The following is a 21,250-nucleotide window of genomic DNA, read 5'->3' on the forward strand; positions in this document are numbered from 1 at the left end:
ACAAATATCGTACTTCCTTCACGTCCTAACAACCGAATACAAGTAACCTACCCAAGCAACCAAACTACTTATCCACTAACTAGTAGTAGCATCTAGTAATTAGATATTTGTTTCGTCGACTACGATAGGGCTGTCGTATACATAGGTTTAAAAACAGGCCTTTATAAAATATGATGGTATCCAACATAATTGGCTTCGTTGGTATGCAGTTCAGATACCCAATCAATAGTAGAGTACTTGCAAAAGTAAAAGATTATCAGCATAATCAACCTATTACCAGCCCACTACTGGGCTTGCTACAGCTCCTCTCAGAACCTGAAGGCCCGTAGACCGTAGTCCTCTTATCTAAGTATGGATTGGTGGACTTTGAGAGCTTAATGGAAGCTTGCAGGTTTCCTCGCGATGTTTTAAAAACATGAGCCAAACAAGTTAGACGTGCGTGCCGGGGATCTCACAAGGTCCCGACTACAAGGTTTTTTTCAATGATCAAAATCAAACAAGAAAATAAGTCTTTTACATTTTTTTATTTTACCAGATCTTTATAAACGAAATATGTACAAACTGACATTAACATAAAAATATTTTTATTTACATTATCAACGAATTAATGCTACGACTAGAGATCATTATGCAAGTTAATCATTTAGTTAAAATAAATCGGACATCGAAAATAAATCTTTGTTACTGTCGGCAGCCATTATAGCAGCATATGGACTTTGAAAATTGTTTTTTAGCGAAAACAATGATGGCGTAGATTCAGAAAATGGCGATGAAGAAGATGAATAAGCTGCTATAGCATCATATGGAGACAATAAATTTAAACCAGGTCTTGGTAAAGGAAATCCGGAACCAATTGAACCTAATCCTTGCATACTTTTTGACATTATACTACCGTCTCCATAGTTTGAGGACCCTAAAAAATTTGCATTAAGCATTGGACAAGGGCTTTGACTGGCCAAACTATAAGAGTTACTTACTGGCGATTCTGGAGTATTAACAAAGTCTAGAAGAGAATCAGATACCTTGGATTTAGAAACTAATGATTCTCTAGGATGATTAATAATATTATTAACAATTAACAACTGTAGTGCTATAGCTAAGTTATTTAAAACATTAGCGTCTAAAGTATCTGCCGATGACCTTGGTGAGCACTCAGATTCTGTAAAGCCTAAATCTTTTATGGATTCAATTGCTTGTGAAGTTAATAAAGGACACTCAGATTTTGGTAAAGTTAAGGCCTTTAAGGATTCGATTGCTAATGAAGTTGATACAGGAATTTGTGTCGATTGTAGATTAGGAGCAGTTAAGTCGCATGTAGTATGCTTGTATTCTGTAGGGTTCTGACTTGCTACAATTTCTCCCAATTTCTGATAGGCAGGCTGATAATATTCTGTTGCAGTTTGAATTATCGGTGACATAAGTTCTTGTGTATGTTGATAAGCTTTACGGAATTCCATCGGAAGGGTTGATAATGATAAAAGCTCATCTGCTTTCTGGTAGGCTGGCTGGTGGTACTTTATAGGTGTCTGAGCAGTTGGAATGACTGAATCTGCAGCTCTCTGATATATGGGTTGAAGTTCTACCGATTTCTGAGCAGCTGGTGAGAAAAACTCAACTGCTTTCTGGTATGTTTGTGGTCGAAATTCCATAGCTGACTGAATCGTTGGATTAAGTAATGTCTTTGGATAGATCGGTGGTCGTAGTTCTACAGGTCTTTGGACAGCCTGCGATGAAAGCTCCGCTGCGTTCCGGTAAGTTTTTTGACTATATTCTGAAGGTCGTTTTAATGGTGTCATAACTTCCGCAGACCTCTGATACGTTGGTTGAATGACTTTTGAGGCATAGCTTGGATAATATGATTGGTAGTTTGGTGTATATAAACTTTGTGACCTTGAATCTTGCATGACGTAACGACTTGCTGTATATGGTTGCTGATAGGTCGAGGATACCTAAAAATAGATAAATGGTTAGTTTTAATCATGAATATTATTGCATAAACACATATATCAAATCTTACACTTGAAACCTGCCCTTATTTGAGTGCAACACTTATAATGATATCTGCAAAGATAATTAAATATATACAAATAGGCCAGGTCCAGAACCGTATATTGTGGAACTCCCTACAAAAGACCTAAGTCCAGCCGTGGACGTCGATTGGTTGAAATGATGATGATGATGATACAAATAGATGAAACTAAAGTGCCTTATTAATTTTAAACCAATTTGGAGAATAGTGCAACCCAAACAAGCTTTTAATATGTTTGTTCATCTGCCTGCTTGTTTGTCTGAGTAATTTTTTAAACTTTTGGCTGATCCGATTAGACAAGGCATTCCACACATTAAAGAATATACGGGGATTTATTTATATGTTCTACTTTTTATTTCGCCAATCCAATATGGGGATGAAATGGGGTAAGTTAAATTGTAAAAATTGCAAAAAGGACACTGAAAATTTTGGAGGTAGGTTGAGGCCTTTTAAAAAGTCTAAAAGGATTTCACCTACCTCCACCCGGAAAGGGATGCGTGTAATATCTAGTCCGTTGGTAGTTAAGTTAGGTTGTAGAATAGATAATAAAAATTGGTGTTTTATTAGAAATATTATGCGAATTAAGTTACAGGCAAGTAGGTAAGAGATAAAATTAGTTATTAATTATTCTTAAAAGGTAATTTCGTTAATTGCTTTAGTATCTGCTAAATAAAGAAGTCTATCAAGATAGAAAAACCACTAAACGAATTTTGACGCACTTCTATTGTACATGAAAATATCCCGTTTCCATATAATGCTAAAGCTTCTTATCTTTACCTTTGAAATTAAGAATTCCGTTAAAATAACTAAAAGTAATTTCGCCGCCATTTTGGTCCAGGGGGATAAGAGAAACTGTTGTTTTATCTAAAGCCTTTTGTTCATATACATTTTCATATTATCTTGACATCTTTTATCAAGCACGTTTTAAGTTAATTGTTGTAATTATCAGCTAGAAGAGAAAATTGATTGAGTAATATTACGATATTTTGAGTAAGACGATTGTATTGGAAACATAGTAAGTTTGTATAGTTTTTATGTAGGATAAGTGACCATAGTTCTGGCTTGAAATTAAATGAATGTACATTTTATACAAGTAAAAGTAGCTTAAAAGCTACTCTTCATTATAATCGTCTATCTGCCAGTGGAAGTCTTGTCAAAATTGATTTGATTTTATTTTATTTTACTTCAAATTAGCCTTTGACTTTAATTTTACCAGGTGGTAAGTGATGATGCAGTCTAAGCTGGTAGCGGGCTAACCTGTTAGGGAGTATTGTAGTCATACCAGTAGTCTTACCATACTCCCTAACAGGTTAAGTCAACCGGTTAACAGGTAAATTAAGGGACTTGTAGAGGAATAAATAAAAAATTATATTCTCCCGCAGCTCAACTCTACAAGCATTGGCGCACAATTGAAAATAATATAGAAATAATAAAAAGTGTAATAATAAACGGAGATTAACGTCCACTTTTCCCTGGTACCGTGCTTTGGCAACGTAAATTGTTAGTGGATATACCCAGGGGATATAATTTTTATCTCCTGTGTCGTAAACTTCGATTATTTTGAATATTGCCTAGAGTTACTGGAGATCGGAGAGGTTTAAGGGGCTGCAGATGTTTGACGATAAAAAAATTACGGTGTATTACAAATGTTACTGGATCGAGATACTTGCACAAGTTACTAGCGCAATATCTTCACAAGTTACAGACTGGGGATAGTACTTGCACGAGCTTTCTGTGATGTCAACTCCCGATGCAAACGAGCCACAGCGATTGGTCGTAGCGACCGATTGTACGTATCTGGATGACAGTTCTGCTGTCGTTATAAAAGTGCAAACTCGGTTTCAGTTCTTAAAGACATTTATAAATTTCCAAAATCAGCAAAAAGAGTTTTAATATATATTTTTTTACTATAATAGACTAGCGCTTGTCCACAATCTCACCTGATGGAATGTGTAAATGTGGCCTAAGATGGAACGCGCTTGCCTAGAAGATTTCTATTCACTCTTGCTTTAAAGATACCCAGGTTGTAAGAATTAGAAAACACAGAACTCGGAGTGGTGTTCAAAAGCCCAGCCATGCATATAAGAAAAGAAGAAGCAAATCGCTTCGTGCGACTTTTTGGGATATTAACAACATAGGGGTGTCTTCTTGACAATATTAACGTATCCACCGCCAATCTTTTTTACTAAGCAATAAATAAATAAGAAATAAATAGCTCGATTGAAAACTTTCAAATGAAAAGAAAATATAAACATAGATAATTAGATGCATATTTAAAAAGAAATTAACCATTATTTTCCAAGATATCCTGGAATATGGTTTAAGATTTACTGATGGGCATAACTTTGATGCATATATTTTCTAGTCACTGTAAATAAAATAAATATAAATGGAGTTTTGGCGTTTGCACATCCGTTTTCACATCACGTCTGTCCCACGAGATTGGATTTCGCGTTATATTATGCTGGAATCGGTTTCCATTTCGCATTGTGTACGTAATGTTTGATTTGAACGGATACTGTTTATTCAGCGGGTTTGTGCTAATGGTGGATCGTGAAGTCCTATTCTATGTGACTGATTTGCCACCCAGGATAAATTGTGCGACACAGTGTAGTTGTTTATGGATCGTAAATGTAACGTAATTATACAACGTGCATCAGAATGACGCAATCATATTGAAGGATGCATAAGTGTATTTCACAAGGAATTACCCTGTAAAATTATTAAATCAATAAAGAAGCATATTTATTATTCTATACAAAAGAATTCAAAGCATTCCAAGTGTTTACTTATGACAACCCTTTTAGAGATTGAAAACCGACACTCGCATAGCCGACGCGTACCTATTAAAGTGACAGGAGTCATATGATTTTAATTTTACATGTGACGTTAGCGCTGTATCTTATTTCTATTTCTATATATATAAAAGAAAAAGTGTGTGGGTATGTTCCGTATAGGCTCCGAAACAGGTGGACCGATTTAAATGAAACTTTCAGGGAATCTCCGGATTGACCTGGCGAGTAATCCTGTAAAGTTTGGTGACGATCGGAGCACTCCTAATTTTGAACTGTCCAAATGTCAAATACAGCTTTTATTTACTATGATGATATTCTATTGTTGTGTGTACATGGGTGGAGATAATGATCTTCACCCGCTCGAGAAGAGAATGAATACGGAGAGAAATAATTAATATATTATGAGACTTAAATAAAAATTTAATGATGTAAGTTTATTGTTTAAATAAAATAAAGCAAAATCTAGCCCGGCAAAGCGGGCTGGGTACGCCTGTATTTCATAAAAAACTATGGCAAGGGTTTACTCCGAAAACTATGAGGTTTTCGGTTGCACAGATATGTCTCAGAGACAGAACTTAATGTACCTCTAAAGCCTGTGAAGTATTATTTCGGTTTTCATTTACATGTTGTTACATATATATCAACTGTATAGAAGTATGTACATAACTCATAACACATGGTTTAAGATGAAATACGGTCACATATTACTATTGCAACAATAAAAATCTTAATGCCCTAGATATGTCGTACTAATTCAATGTTAATTATTTACCTATAGGTTATTCTTAAATGCAGTACCACTGCAACGACTGCACTTTTAAAATAATTCTTTAGGACAGTTACCTCGTGAGTATGAGTTCTTGCTTTTCCCTGAAAGTTACCTCAAACGAAAATACGGTTCAATGAGTAGAAACTAACAGAAAACTAATAATTCACATATTTTAGAAGGAGCTAAACACATGCATGCCCATTGCTTTATAGAGGTATGCAGGCTTTTGCTAGGGTAGGTGCGCTTCGGCAATTTAGTTGGTAAGCTGGCTGCCTTTCAATCGGTGAGTCCTACATACCCCCCCGGAAACGGTGCAGCTTTGAGTGCCCTGTTTCCGGAGGAGTTGCATAGGTGCATTTCTCAGCGTCAAGAAAAAAAGACTGTAATGGCTCATAGTTGTGCTGAGTAAAATGTTGCTGAATACTACAAGGTATATTCTATGATTGGTAAATTAAGGTAAATACGTATTTAATCACGTACATGATGTTAAAAGATGAAAAACACTATGTTTAAATGTGTAATATATATTTATTAAATCAAAACAAAAACAACAAAAACCGTGTTACACAATTTAGTAAACGTAGTTATATGCAGGCATGCCCATAACTTCGTAGGGGTATGCAGGCATGTCGCATGGGCCAGGCAGAGTAGTGCTGAGTAAATTGCTGACTACCAGCAACTGTAAGGCATTAGCAAGACTGTTAGCCACGCTACTGTCTTGTATGATGGTTGGTGCGTATCCCACATCAGATATCATGGGGCTTTGGTAGATGGGAGCGGGGAGGATTGATCCTTGACAGGGAGAAGGTAGAATGGGTATACCCGGTTCTCTGTAGAGGACCTGGTTCGGCAGGATATTTTCTAAGACGTTCGGTCCGCAAGATGGCAGAACACGGTTGACACATTGGGAGTAGACGTTCTGTAAAAAATAAAAAAAAGTTGTTTATTTATGTGATTTATTTATTCAACAATAAATGCTAAAGACCTAAACAGAATTCTTCTATAAGCATATCGTTAGAATGCTAATGTCATCAGGATTGACTGGCTATAATTTAATTTTGTGAAGTCTAAAATGGCGGCTGGACCTATAGTATCATTTCCGAATGTGGAAATTCGTGCAGTGTTCGGCAGGCATAATTTTTTAAAATATTATTCTCCAAAGTTCAAAGTTACGTTTTACAAAAATTTTCTTTAACCTTCAGTGAAGATGGAGCACTTGGAGTACCTAGCAACTAACCGACTTTTAATTTTTCAATAATTATACTTACACCTTTTTTGGGCAGCCATGTCTCCTCTTATGCTTGTAATTAAAACGTACTTAAACCTACACCAAACTATGCGAGCAACGAATCTACGTGAATTTAAAGAGACACACTTGACAGGTTGATATGTATAGTAAATGTCAAAGGTTACTTTTATCCCGGAAAAATCATAAGATATCGCAACATAGTCAAATGAAAAACATAGTCAAATAATTAAAAAGACTAGTTAGCTACTTTTTATCTTTATAATATGGGAATATTAGAATTACCTGGAGAAGAATTCCTTGGATGAATACAAATACAAGAAAACGGGACGCCATTTCGATTTATGTTCTGTTTTAACTACACAATTGACCTGAAAGTAAATATTTAATGATTTCTTAGTTACAATAACTGCATTTATACTATAGTTTTATCTTAATCTTGCAAAATAGATATTTTTTTTGTAATAATTTTAAGCAACAAACTTTGTTATTCAAGTCTTATCAACTATCTATTTTCCAATTATTGGACGTAGTATACGAAAGGATCCAACCTATAGATATTGAGGTCGTTTTGAGACCAAACCTCAAGGGCCTTAAACAAATGTAGCAGAACGTCGCAAAATTATGCATTATTTTGTCACATTTCAACCTTTTTCTTCCAAAGGCAGACCGTGGAAATTCCCCTTAATAATTCAAAACTACACTGATGTAATAAAACTACCTCTTATTAGACTTTTAGGCTTAGTTTATATTTATTTACCTTCATGTAATTACAGATGACATTTTGACGGACGGCTCTTGACGAACCAAGTATATATCCAACCAAACTTGAAGTGGTACCGTCCATCGCCTATAACAATAGCATAACTACACTGCGCAAGCAAGGAGCACATCCTGCAACATGCCACCATGTGTCCAACAATTTGAGGCGTAGGTAGCCTCACATGTCTTTCCACCGGCAACCACGCCTTTCAAAACACAGCTTTGCAACAATGCTGTTTAGTCGCAGAAATAAGCATGGCGATTGTATTTCCCGGGCAAGCTCTGACACAAAAAGCGAAGATTGGTAGACTTGAGACGTCTTTGAGAACGTTATGGAGAGGTCTCAGCCATGTAGCCCCCTGAATTCCTCATCATCCCTCACTGGCAAGAGACATTAAATAGCTTGAATTATAAATTATAACACCATAAATGTAGCTTATAACTATGATACCATTCGTACTATACCTACTTCTTTTTTATTACTCTACATGTTAGCTCTTGACTGCAATCTCACCTGGTGGTAAGTGATGATGCAAACTAAGATGTTAGCGTGCTAACCTGTGAGGTAGTATGGTAGACATACTTCTAATCGGTTTTTTGGCGACATCGCATCGGAACACTCAATCGGTTGATATAGGTTGATAGGGTGGTAGATAGACACGGTCAAAGCTTCCCACCAGTCCAGACCAGAATTTCAGGAATCGAAGCCGGGACCTCCCACTTAAATTCACAGCGCTCACCTTTGCGCCATGGAGGTCGTCATACTTTATGGACGTAAATCGAACGACTCATAGTCCGTGATCGAACAAGCTAACCACAAGACAAGCGAGGCAGATGTATGCAATTGCAGTTATTAGCTATAAATTTAAACAATTGTAACCAATCGCAATTATTCTGCGTATTGATATCGATAACATAACTTTAATATGGACAAAATTACCTCTTTGAGTCAAAATAACTCTAGTTGCCAGTACGCTCTTCAGATATGGGTGTGTTCAGTATAGTGGATTTGCTATATTTTCTGTGTCGGGTAAGCAAACGTAGGTTTGGTGTACTTATTATTTTTATTTTTCATAAAACAGCAAAGTACTTTCTCCAGAATGCAAACTAACACCGACATAAGTTAAGTGGTCAAACCATGTTCCTACAGTGAACAAATGCTATTTTTACACCCCCCCAGGTAGCTGTTTCCTGCAGCTATTCCGAAATAAATTCCCATCTCCAAGATGCAGGCTATAATCGCGTGTGTGATCAATTTTAATCAAGATTAGTTCAACGGTTGAACCGATAACTTTTCCAGCAGGGGAGGGCCCTATCAGTCCAAGAGTTTAAATTTATAGGCTACTTAAGGGTTGCCTATGTAGGACTTCAATTAAGTCCCCATACGTTAATTTTATAATATAATAACATATGTTATATATTTTTGTTTTCAGATTACCATTATTCAATTTGCGTCAGTGCCTGTCACTTCCTGCAATCCTACAGCATCACGGCTATATCCCGCATTCTCGTCAACATTATTCCCATCAAATGAACATCCTGAATTATTATCATCGACGATAATAGACAATAATTTTTCATATAAAAAATATAATTCACCAGAACTTTTCTCAAAGAGCAAAGGGGAACTTCTAAAAAGTGAAAACCCTAATCCATTTACTAATTCAGATGCCAGTTTACTAGTACCTTATAATATTCAAAGAACTTTTACCCCCCTTTCGACTGAAGAAACAAGTTCATTTCAATATGACACCACTGAAACTATTATAAAAAATTCTAATCTTATGCAAGAGCTGTTAAACAGAATTTCGTCAAGTGTCGTTTCAAGTAAAGATGTTGTTACTCAGTCCAATTTACAAGCAACTCAAAAACCTTTGACAGTACAGAGTTCAAAACATCAAGCTCAATATCCAACATCAGTACCATCGCTAATTCTAAATAAATTACCTGAATATAGTTTTAATTATACATCACCTATGCTTTCACATAATTTGCCAAATCAATATGATGATAATAGCTCCAATAAAGTTTCAATGCCGCAAACAGAAAACGTTGTTTCAAATAATTTTTCAGAAGATAACTTAATTTCAAACAGTTCTTTACTTAAAACTCCTACTTTATTACCAAATATTGGTCCACCAATTAGTGCCATTCACAAAGCCAACATTCCTGTTAGTAAAGATACTAATTCTTTTAGAACAGTATCTAAAGTTTGTATGCCCGCCAGTAATTATATTGGATTAGCGTTACCAAAAGAAAATAATGAATCAAGCAATCTTTCGTTTAACAATCCCCCTGTGTTGCCCAATATTGAATTAACGACGCTTATAACTAAAGATTGCTTACCTATCATCAAAGATAGTAACTCTTTTAAACTACTCCCTGCTGAACATGAATTCAAAAAACTACTTCCAACAATTAGTTCTACAGAAATATGTTTTATGCCAAATTTAAATAAAAATCTACTTGGTAGTAATGGAGACATAGATATACCAACTAAGATAATACCACTTCTACACAACGATACAGAAATATATGAATCATCACCTCCAAAATTCTTGCCAAATTGGCAGATCACACAAAAAGTTTTTCAATGCGATAATTCTAAAAGACAGAACGAACCATCAAGTGTGCCTCTAGTAAATGTAAAGAACAGCTTTGTCACAAATACGCCCAATTTACCTGTTTTAGATATTAGAACCCAAGAGATTGGTGCAATCATTCCGAAAAAAGATGTTTTATATCCTAGTAGAAATAGAAAAGGTCATTGTAGAAAAAAAGTGACTGATAATGCTATTACAACACCAGTCACAGAAACTGAAAATAATCAGCTGTAATTTTCAGGTATATCTAACATTATAGTTCCTAGCAATCCAACAATCAATCTATTAGATAATTGTAGAGTATTGATACCAGTAATTGATAAGTCAGACTTAGAAAAAAGTTTAGACTTTAGGGATTCTCAATCACGTAATATTTATGAGAATAAGTTTTTTACAGATAATATTTCACCACTAGCAGTACTTAATTATTTCCCTTATGTTCCATATTCACGATATTTACTTGATTCTCCAACCCAGCAGAGTTCAGTAGAATATAATATGCCAATAGCGAGTAATTTTGCGATAACTTCAAACACTCTTTCATCCCTGATAACTGATCCAGTATACAAAACAAATTACAACTATTACACAGATTACTTGAGCAACTTTTTAGATATTTTTTTACCTGCTATTACTAAAAGTATTATTTCAGCTTTTCTAGAATACAATTTGCCAAAACAATCTAAGGATTCATTTACCCCTCCAATAGAAAATACAACCTGGATACTATCAAAAGTTTACTCTAAACCAAATAATTGGTTTTTCCCCTCAAAAGCTTTTGTGAATTCAAATCCTTTCACAAAAATCGAACAAAGCGGGACATTATCAACCCCATGTTCTGAAACATCTTCCTTAAAAACAGTAAATTCAGAAACTCAGTTAGTAATAAGTCCAATTGATACACCGCCAGTTTTATATTCTGAACCGTTATTAATAAGGAACACTGCGAATAAACTACTTAGTCCAGCTATTCCACCGTTAATAAATACATACGATGTACTGCAACCGGGACTTTCTGAAATATCTATATTAAAGAGTAATATTAATCAGCCATACGATTCAGTTACTCCTAAACTTTCTGAAACGCCGATATTATTGCCTATGCCTATATCGGATTTACCTCCACTTCCCAAAAAAACAGGCATACAAAAACCGTTATTGGGATTACCGTGGAAAGATACATCATCGGTTGGTAAGCTTTCAGAAAATATATCCGATATAAATAATACAGATACATCAATGCCATACATAGCATCGATTACTATTAATATGTTGCCACCAAAAAATACGGCAGATCATATTGTAATAGTAGTTTAAGTACGAGTAGGTGTAGTTGATTTTTGTTATCTCATTTGTTTATTTTTCAAAACTGTTATTATTTTGTTACTTGTTACGTGTATATTATACTTGCTTAACATTAAGGTATGAGAATAAAATAATTTACAAACGGAAGCACTGTATTTATTACTAATTATTTTTATAATTTATTAAATAAATTATATACAATATGTTATAATGTTAAAATTATGAGCTCCTTTAACCAAATTACAAAAAATGATTTAACGTCTATAACTACAAAAAGTATGGTTATCAAGATTTATTATATTGGATACGGCAAAGATTTAGCTATTACCACAATAGTTTTCCCATCACTATTTTTAGGAGTTTTGAGTTCCTCGTCACTATAATCCGGGGAATTAACTGGTGGAGTACCATATTTAGCCACTTTAGAATGGCCTAAAACAGTTTCAACATAATTTTGGTCAATTATTTTATGCCTTTTTTCATTCGATTCGACTTTCTTCGCATTAGAAAACGTAGAAATTTTATTATTATTATATCTGTTAACTGTTATCTTATTTGGTTGGTAATAGATTTCTGCTAATGGTATATTCCGGTCCTTGTTTATCATTTCTGTTTTAAAATCTGGAAAATCAAGTGCGGGAGGTGTCCTAAATTGTACGTCCTCAGATGTCATTTTCTGATTGACATTATTATTATGTACTTTGATTGTTAAAAGTTCCATGTCCTTATTTTCAATTTTAATATTAGTAGCTGGTTTGAGTTCAAGATTATTCTTAGCAAGTATGCCATTTTGGTTTGTAGGGATATCATCTGTGCTATCATACTTTCTTCTTTCTCTACCTAACTGACCCATATCGCTAGAAGAATAATAATGTTTATCGCGAAAATTACTCCAGTCATATTCTTCTTTACTTGTATAAAAATTATCGGAATGAAACTCAGGATAATAGTCATCTAACGTCTCATCAAAAATTGCTTTATGATTTAATTCATAAGAATCATTTGGAAGATTTACCTTTGAATTTTCAGTGTCTTTAAATGATTCTTTAATTTCTACATTTAATTCTTCAGAGATTGCCTTACAAGTTTTTTCTATTTGTGATTCTTCTTCTTTATTCGATACTGTAGAGGCAAGTTCACTTCTTGCAACATTATCTAATTTCGGATATATATCCACTTTTTTTTCACAGCCAGCTTGTTGAAAATCTATCTTAACTTGATCGCAGTTCTTTTTATTACTTTTTTTCTGTTTTTTCCTTCTATTCGTTCTTCTATTTATTGGTCTTCTTTGTGAAATATTAGAATTGGCGAACGGAAATTGCTGCATATTATATAAATAATCAAAGTTTGTCATATAGGGTGCCATATTATAAGAAAAATCACTCGGCGGGTTATATTTTTGCTGATATTTTTTAACACTGTCATCATTACGAGTACATCTATTGTCTAGATAGGCACAATCCTCATTTATATTAAAATAATCATCTAGTTCTTTTATCTGTCCATAATTATAAGAAACATCTTTTGTCATTTCTTTTCTACAATGCTTTGATTTATTTTTGCTTCGTTTATCGGTTTTACATACTTCCGGAGCTAAATCTTCATTGTCAATACATTTAAGCCCCTTTTCTAACTTGATGTTTTTATTTGTATTTTCGACTTGCGCAGTTCTTATGTAGGAGTTTTTGGCACTGGTCTGTTTTTTAAGATCGACAGAAACATCTATTTCTGTGGGTCTAGAATATATATGAGATTTATTCCTAAGTCCATTTCCTTTGCATTCTTTCACATCTTTAGTATAAAACTTATTATTATTGACTACATTTTTTGCTTTTCGTGAACATTTATTTCTATCTCTGTTATCAATTTTATTTTTTGAATTATTTTTCTTTCTACATTTACTAATTGTTTTCTGTTCAGCGTCGGTTCTGGGTGTGCCTTTATTACTTACTCTTGTTTTGCATTTGCCTTCTCTTTTACAATCTATAGTTTTATTTTTAAGTATATTTCCAGCTACTAAATTTAGATAATAGTTTTTGGCCACATTAGGTGTAAGAGAAGCTGCAGTATCTGAAGCATAATGTTTAATTTTAAAGCCATTTTGATCTTCCGCTAAGTTTTTTTGTAGATAATTCTGTAAATATATTTGTTGCAAGTAGTCATTATATGAAGTAATGGTGTTCTGGCTTGGTGGCAATTGATTTTGATTCAAAAATAACTGAGGATAAGAGATGAAATCGCTTGGCTGTACGAGGATTGGTCGTTCATACCTGAAGTCGTCTTGGTGATGGATAAAAGGATAAGAATAAAATCCTTGCAAAGGGTTAGTTGTTACCTGAAAATGGAAAGATTTTATTATATTTATCTATATATTCTTATACTAGATGTGCCCTGCGGTTTTGCCCGCTTAATTACGGGACGCAGAATACTGCTACATAGTCTACACCTGCCTCAATAAATCGGTTTTGCCTTCTCTCTACTACAAATCTACTCTGGTTTTGCCTTATTTAAAATTCTTTGAACTGCCTATAACAAATGACTGCATAATTGAAAAGTTTGGCTTAACAGCAGCACTACATATTAGTTTATAGCCGTTGGTAGGCACCTTGGACCCAAGTCAGTAAATGGATTGGTGCTCCGCTTTGCAAGTTTGAAAGATAACTTCGTATCTATCAGCCTCAGCAAATATTCATAACAAAGCAATCGGTAAAGAAAGTATCGAAATCTATGATTAACCAAGAAAATTTCCAACATTTTTTATTTAGTTCTAGCACTGTAGTCCTCATGAATGTGGCAACACTTCGTGTATTCAGTGTCGTTAAACCTTAAGTGCTGCTGTCCCCTGAGGTGTTCTGTTCTCTATCTCCAATAATATTCATTAAATCTACACAAAATTTGACCAACACTAAACTGATAGTATAAACTATCCAGTAATAAAAAAAATATTTAAATCGGTTGACATTTGACGGAGCTATGGTGTAAAATCGTCAAACACTTTCATCCCCTCTCCCAAACGAACTTAGCTGAATTTCGGGATAAAAAAGTATGCTATGTGTATCCTCGTATGAATTGAAATTGTGCAAAGTTTCATTTGAATTCATTTAGTAGTTTCAGCTTGATGCGTGGCCCAGATACAGACGGACAGACAGATAGACACGAATGAAATAGATTACAGTTTTAGTTTTAGTATCAGTTATTGAGTAACTAGAGTTTTAAAAAAACTAAGCAAATGCGAACGAAGTCACGGGCAGCAGCAAGTCTAAAATATTGAAATGTACATAACATAGTAAAGGTGTAAGAACGTTCTATTAGTTAAATGTGTTTGCCCGCAAATTGGACTGCGTGGATTCCCGAAAACGGACTATAGATAAATAAAAAAGATTACGCTGTCCTAGGTTAGATTTGCGGGCAAGAAGTTGTTATGTACAAGCCCGGAATTTGGATATTGGCTGTGTCCACCCTCCTTCCTCGGAAAGCACGCTAAGATTTCTGCCTTGGTTATTAACTCTTATTTGTGATAATAATCGCGAAAACCCGCCAACCCGCACTACAGCGGCATGGTGGGTCTGAGCTCTAAAACATTATCTTTTATATGAATACATAAATGTTGTAGAAAAAACTAGCAAGCAGATTAAAACTACGAAGCTATTACGAAATGATACTTTTATTGCGAGGCAAATAGGAGGTCGAAATTTTTGTATGAACGACCTTCGCTCAACATTCCAACAAATTCCAAAATCCTATTTTGCTCTCGTAAGGAATTAATTCAAAAAAATTCAAGAAAATTATTTTCTTAAAGAACGCCTAAGATATGGAAACTACGATAACGATTATACGACTGATGCTAAATTTCAGCCCAATCCGTACGAGGCACCTAAAACTTTTCAAGTTATGTGCGTTTTAAGCAATTAAAATATCAAAACATCGTGAGGATACCCGCATGACTGAAAGTTCTCAAAAATGTTCCAAAATGCGTGTGGAGCCGACTAATCTGCATCCGCCAGCGTGGTGCACTACAGCCTGATCCATTCTCATCGTGGGACTCCTCCCACGATGAGAATGGATGAATGGGACCGGCCCGCTTCAGAGCACGGGTCTCCACCCGTGCTCTGAAGCGGGCCGGTAATGGGCATTTGTTTGAGTTTTGCGTTGATAAATCAGTCAGTCAGTCATCTATTCATTTTATAAAAAGATTAAGTTTTACCCTTAATACGTAAGTTTAGGGCATGAAGTATTTTACTTACAATGAATAAAAGTATTTTAAAGATGAAGCTCTTACCAGCATAAAAATACAGCTAAGTAGAAACAAAACAGTTTTAAACATTATTCTATACCATCGTATTATATTAAATGAGAATATACGAGAAAAGAAGATGAAACGTTATCAAAATCTGTCTAATTAATACGTGATGATATATATTCTTTCGTCTTTTTATAAAAGGTAACGTGCGTATTTTTTATCACAGTTTATTAGACAATCATATTACCTAACATAAATGAATACTGATCGCTAAAGATAAAGCACGAACGATAGGGTGGTTATGCAATCAACATAGCCTTAGATTTTGATACTATTTAGGAGAATTCCATATTATACAGTATGCATTACCTAATATTGTTGTGATTCGAAAATTCAAATTCAAATTTTTACAAACCTATATATTGAAATGACTATAAGTAATAGATATGTATATGGTTTTTTTTTTTTATGGTAAGTGAGAGGAAAACAGGCACCACTTTGCAGGGCATGCAAGGAGCACATCCTACAAAATGTCACCTTGTGTCCATCAACCTAACGCGTAGGTGTAAAGCCTCGAGTGCCTAAAATGTCACCGGCAACTAGGCTCTTTCGACTGAAACATAGCAATGTTCTTTGGTGGGAGAAATAAACATGGCGTTAATACTTACTTCCCCGGATGACCTGATGGTCTATTTTTTATTATTTTAAAATTTAATCAATATTTTGATGACTTGCGGCCCAATTGTTAAGTGTAGGTAAGTGTAAGTGGCAACCAAACGTGGTTGTGTATAGACAGACAGACTTGACGTTTCAAAAGTGCTTATATTAGGCCTACTTGAAATAAATGTATTTTGATTTTTTTTTGAAACAAACAATAAATAAACAGATACTCTTTCACATTTATAATAGGTTGCCCGAGTTTTTATTACAGTTTTTTACAAATCCAGTTTGTTTCATTTGTAATTTCAGTTTGTCCGTTTGTTTCATTGGGAATCGTAATTTTACCTATTCTCTTAGTAAGGCGGTGAATGAAAAACAAACAAACAAACAAACAAATATAATATATATATAATAGTAGTGAGGATTAATATGACTATGGTTTCGATCTATGGATTAGGTTTTTCTCTGAAATTCTCAAAAAAATATTAGAACATTGGCGTTATTCACCACCGTGCCTCGAAGAGTGCGTTACGTGCTCCGTTCTACCCGTAACTTTATAAATGTTTCCGTACTATAATTTTATAAATGTTTCCGTGTCCGGTTATTATCATTAACACATGTTAATGATAATAACCGGGCTTCAACAATTATTTTCACATGAAAATAATTGTTTAAGCCCTCCAACCCAGGTTAGAGCAACTGGTGTCTACGCACTAAAACATTCTACAAACACACCCAGTATGTTTTAAAATGTTTAAGAGGCTGAAAATAATGATGGTGATTTGGAAGTGGAAGAGTTTGATTTTATACTTGATGATAATCTCAGGAACTCTCTGAACCCAAATTAAAACATCAACATTTGTAAAATTTTTTTACTAAAATATTAGGTATCATAAGACTCGGAGGCACATGCGGCCGAGTTTTAGTTTTAGTGTAATCTTCTCGATAGCGTTGGATATATTTCTCTCTCTGTGGATAAAGTTTTATTATTTGTACCCAAACAACAATCAAAACTTTTGCAATAGCTATTTCCAGTTCTCATTAAAACCAAAGCTTAGATCACGTAGATATTCGTTTCACAGCGCAACATTTGTAACAAACATAATTTTATATATGTTTCGGGTTTTGGTTTTTAATATAACGGTCATAACCTAATCAGTTTCTAAGTACTGAACGCAAAATCGTTTGGCGGCACGGAGTTGTCGTGGGTGGTAATTACTACTAGCTATGGCCGATGCCTCCAACCAGACCAGACCAGAAAAAAAACTCAAATTGCCCCTGTCTTGGACCCGGAACTTCCCACAGACCACTGACCACAGTGCACTGCGACAGCAATATGTCGTCATAAAAATTTACGTTTGGAACGCAAGAAAATTAATTCGCGAAACATAAACTTTAAAGAAATTACAACTAGGCAGTAAGTAACATTGAGATTGGTGGTTTTTCATGGTAAAAAATTTCACTAAACGAATTTACCCTTTTTGATGGTCTGTCAAATAAGTGTAGTTTACAACTAAATTCGACTTCATTGAATCAATTAATTATTTTGGTGAAGTAAAAGACATGTGTGACAGAAATACAAACATAGAAGAAACATTATAATCATTTATTTAGTGACTAAACAACAATAATACAATAAAAAAAAAATTAAAGCATAAATTTCATAATCAAAAGTATACAATGGTTGAAGTATGGTATACTTTTGATTACAGACTAAACCATAGCCACCAGTTAAATTTGTTAAAACACCCATTTAACACTAAGATGTGGTAAAAATCTTGTCGCAAGCCTTGTAACGAATGTAAATAAATATGAACTTCTAATACGGATGATAATTAAACAGTTAAAGTCGCAAAAAGTAAAGGCAGAAAATAAAAAATGTTTAAGATTTAACTGACTAGCCGGTCTTAAACTTGAAACATTAGTTTTCACACCCCAACCCAAAACGAGCTTTAAAATTTGAGTGACTAATCGCCTTGAAATAGTCCTGGTGCAGCAAATATATTTGATCTTCATAGAAAAAAAAGCATAGATATGCTTTAATATCAGTTAAGGTGGCATAGACTAAAGATAGAGCATAAAAATAATGTGGTTAAAAAGGTCGATTTTGTTTATGGTGTTTATAGGCATAAAGGCCTATATTCATATTATTAAAACATTTGTTGAATAGCTAAGAACACTAACAAACCAAATTAAAGTAACAATTTCTCTAACTCAACTAAAACATTCGTTATCAACTTAATAAGCCCAGTCAGTAAACCTGAACCATCAGTTAAACCTGTTAGAACACCCAAAACTAGATTCAATACTTGAGAAACTAGTCCAATCAAGAGACCCGGTGCTGCCAAAACATTTGATCTAAATAGAGAAATTAGTACACTTATATAAAGGAATAGCACAGATGCTAGATCAGTTAAAGTGGCATAGAGTAAAGGTAGAGTACAACCAAAATATGGTAGCAAAGCTGGCGTTAAATTCTGCACTATGTTTGACAAATTGTTTAGGTTGTTGATAAGATTTATGAGGAAGGGTATTAGGAGGCAGGCGAGTTGGTTGGCGACCGGCAAAATATTGGAGATCTCGTCAAAGGCCAGACGCAAGGCGGACACAGAGTATGCAGGGATCATAGCTTGACTGCTTTTAACCTGAAAAAAAGTAATGATTATTATGGTTTGCTTGTTTGTTTTTTTTGTTTTGGTACAACTGAGTTATAGATTGAAGCAAAGGATTCTTAGTTTGGCTTCAGATGCTGCAATAAAAATAAAAGGATGACATCCACAGGAAGTTAAATTGCGCCTGGTTTCTCTAACTTTAGTTATTAAATTTATTTACGTACATGGATGGTTGTTATGTTTAGAGAGTTTTAATAAGGTTCTTAAATAATTGTATTACTTGATGAGAAACTTAGTTTTTTGATATATTCTTGCTGGGCTGAATTCTTGCCTAAATAATAAGTTTATGTGCTGGGAAGTGATACGTTACTTAGCAAAATACACGGTTTTATACCAACTAAACCACTAATCAAATTTTCATCTCCTTAGATAAAGCTTAATTGTTCATTCAAACTAGTTTGCTCTTGATTTTTTCAAATCCAATTGAGATGGTAATAACAAAAATATTATTCGGCTAGGTTTTTTGTGGTTCGGAACCCTCATAGCATTAGTTCCAAGGTAACGAATGTAACTATCACCATTATAGTTACATTCGTTCGTTATTTGAATAAAAAAAGTGTTTATACGATTTAGATATTTAAATTAAAACGCAATTTAGACATTTCGTCGTCTAAAATATTTCGCGAGAAAAATACCATTTGTGAAAAGCTTTTAAATGCCTTCCTTTATCTAGAACAATAACCTCTTCAGACACAAAAGAGACTCGTATTCTTCAATTAGTTGGACATATATGCTGGCATCTTTTGTTCAAGTCATTGAGCAGTCACGTTTTCTTTACCTCTTTGTAGCCTTTATGACACTAAAAGCCTTTTTATTACCGCCATTTGGCCCCACCGAAAAAGAAAACTGTGTTGAATTTTTATCACGTAATTTGTTTGTATCGAGAACATTGCTGATTCGTGTGCAGATGATATGATCATCATCATCATATCAACCAATTGACATCCACTGCTGATCATAAATCTATCCTAGGGACGAGTCTTGGGTCATTTGTTTCCAACGGTTCCTTTCCAGCAACTCGTCTTCTTCTTTGGGGATCGCCCAACCTTCCGCCCGTTTACCGGTGCGGGGTCGCCATTCCAGCATCTTTGGATTAACACGTCCATCGGTTCTTCGAGCTATTGGCCCCTCCCAGTTTCACTTCAACATCGCTCGTACGGTTCTCCTCATTTCTGACTTGATCACAATCACGATTGGTAGCGTTAGTTACAGGTTTCCATAGGCAGAATGCCTATCAGAATGTATGTCCTTTAATATGGTCACCCAAGAAAAGCTCATGAGCCTAAAGCATTTCCCACTTCAAAAATAGTTCTAGCACTTACTATACTTTAACACTTATAGGTAACTGCTTGTAATAAATGAATATTTATTTAATTTATTTAAAGCAAAGCAATACGGTTCATAGAAAATGAGCTTTTGTTATTTTTATCTCGTTTACCCAGGCTGTCATGTTTTGCCCTTTTTATCATATTTAACCTTTCTGTTCTTTTATACTGCTTATACTTATCCTACCTGTACACTATTTAAACTAAATAAAGAATTAACTACATTAATATACTAACCAAACAAAGCACTGTGAAGCACGATAGAATAATTTTCGTATGCATTTTTATCAAAACTTTTATTATATTAATAAATTTATTTAATCTAATAACACAGAAAACTAACTACTACTGTAAATTAGGGTACGGTGTGCACGAAAAAATTACTTTTAAGTTATATATAACCGATATATATTATTATCATACGAATTATGAAAAATTCGTTACATAAGTGAATTGTTTATTAGTTAATATTTAGATTTTTTTATCTATTGAGTATTATATAATATTGTATAAGGTTTTCCTAAGTATTAATTATGATAAGAAATTGGTGCAAGGCAATTGTTACAAAAATACCTTTTCTTACACTACCTATCCGGATCAATAGATGACAATCTTTACATACGAAGTCACAAGGTCATCTAGTAATGGAATAAAAAAAACAAAATAGTAAGAACTACAGTTTTATTCTAAGCCAAAAATAGCTTCATCATCGTCTATTAATGGCCCACTACGGGGCACGGGTCTCCACTCAGAATCAGGAGGGTTTAGACCGTAGTCTACCACGCTGGCCAAGTGCAGATTGGTAGACTTCATACACCGTTAAGAACATTATGAAAAGTCATTA

General features: G+C 34.3%; 3 protein-coding genes across 3 annotated transcripts; 1 reads left to right on the plus strand and 2 right to left on the minus strand.

Annotated features, from left to right (window-relative positions):
- Positions 1-567: 567 nt before the first annotated feature.
- Positions 568-7,229, minus strand: LOC120625017. Its single transcript, XM_039891927.1, has 4 exons — positions 7,125-7,229; positions 6,168-6,512; positions 2,807-2,881; positions 568-1,949 (listed from the first exon to the last, which is right to left on the minus strand). The coding sequence occupies exons 1-4, from the start codon at positions 7,173-7,175 to the stop codon at positions 648-650; spliced, it is 1,773 nt and encodes a 590-aa protein (XP_039747861.1). The 5' UTR covers positions 7,176-7,229; the 3' UTR covers positions 568-647.
- Positions 7,230-8,515: 1,286 nt separating this feature from the next.
- Positions 8,516-11,625, plus strand: LOC120625433. Its single transcript, XM_039892499.1, has 2 exons — positions 8,516-8,631; positions 9,035-11,625. Exons 1-2 carry the CDS (start codon positions 8,587-8,589, stop codon positions 10,436-10,438), a joined length of 1,449 nt encoding a protein of 482 aa, XP_039748433.1. The 5' UTR covers positions 8,516-8,586; the 3' UTR covers positions 10,439-11,625.
- Positions 11,626-11,786: 161 nt separating this feature from the next.
- Positions 11,787-15,922, minus strand: LOC120625011. The gene is made up of 2 exons (XM_039891920.1): positions 15,789-15,922; positions 11,787-13,844 (listed from the first exon to the last, which is right to left on the minus strand). The coding sequence occupies exons 1-2, from the start codon at positions 15,831-15,833 to the stop codon at positions 11,805-11,807; spliced, it is 2,085 nt and encodes a 694-aa protein (XP_039747854.1). The 5' UTR covers positions 15,834-15,922; the 3' UTR covers positions 11,787-11,804.
- Between the last annotated feature and the right edge of the window lie 5,328 nt (positions 15,923-21,250).

This window comes from Pararge aegeria, chromosome 7 (genome assembly GCF_905163445.1).
Source record: "Pararge aegeria chromosome 7, ilParAegt1.1, whole genome shotgun sequence".
Lineage (NCBI taxonomy): Eukaryota > Metazoa > Arthropoda > Insecta > Lepidoptera > Nymphalidae > Pararge > Pararge aegeria.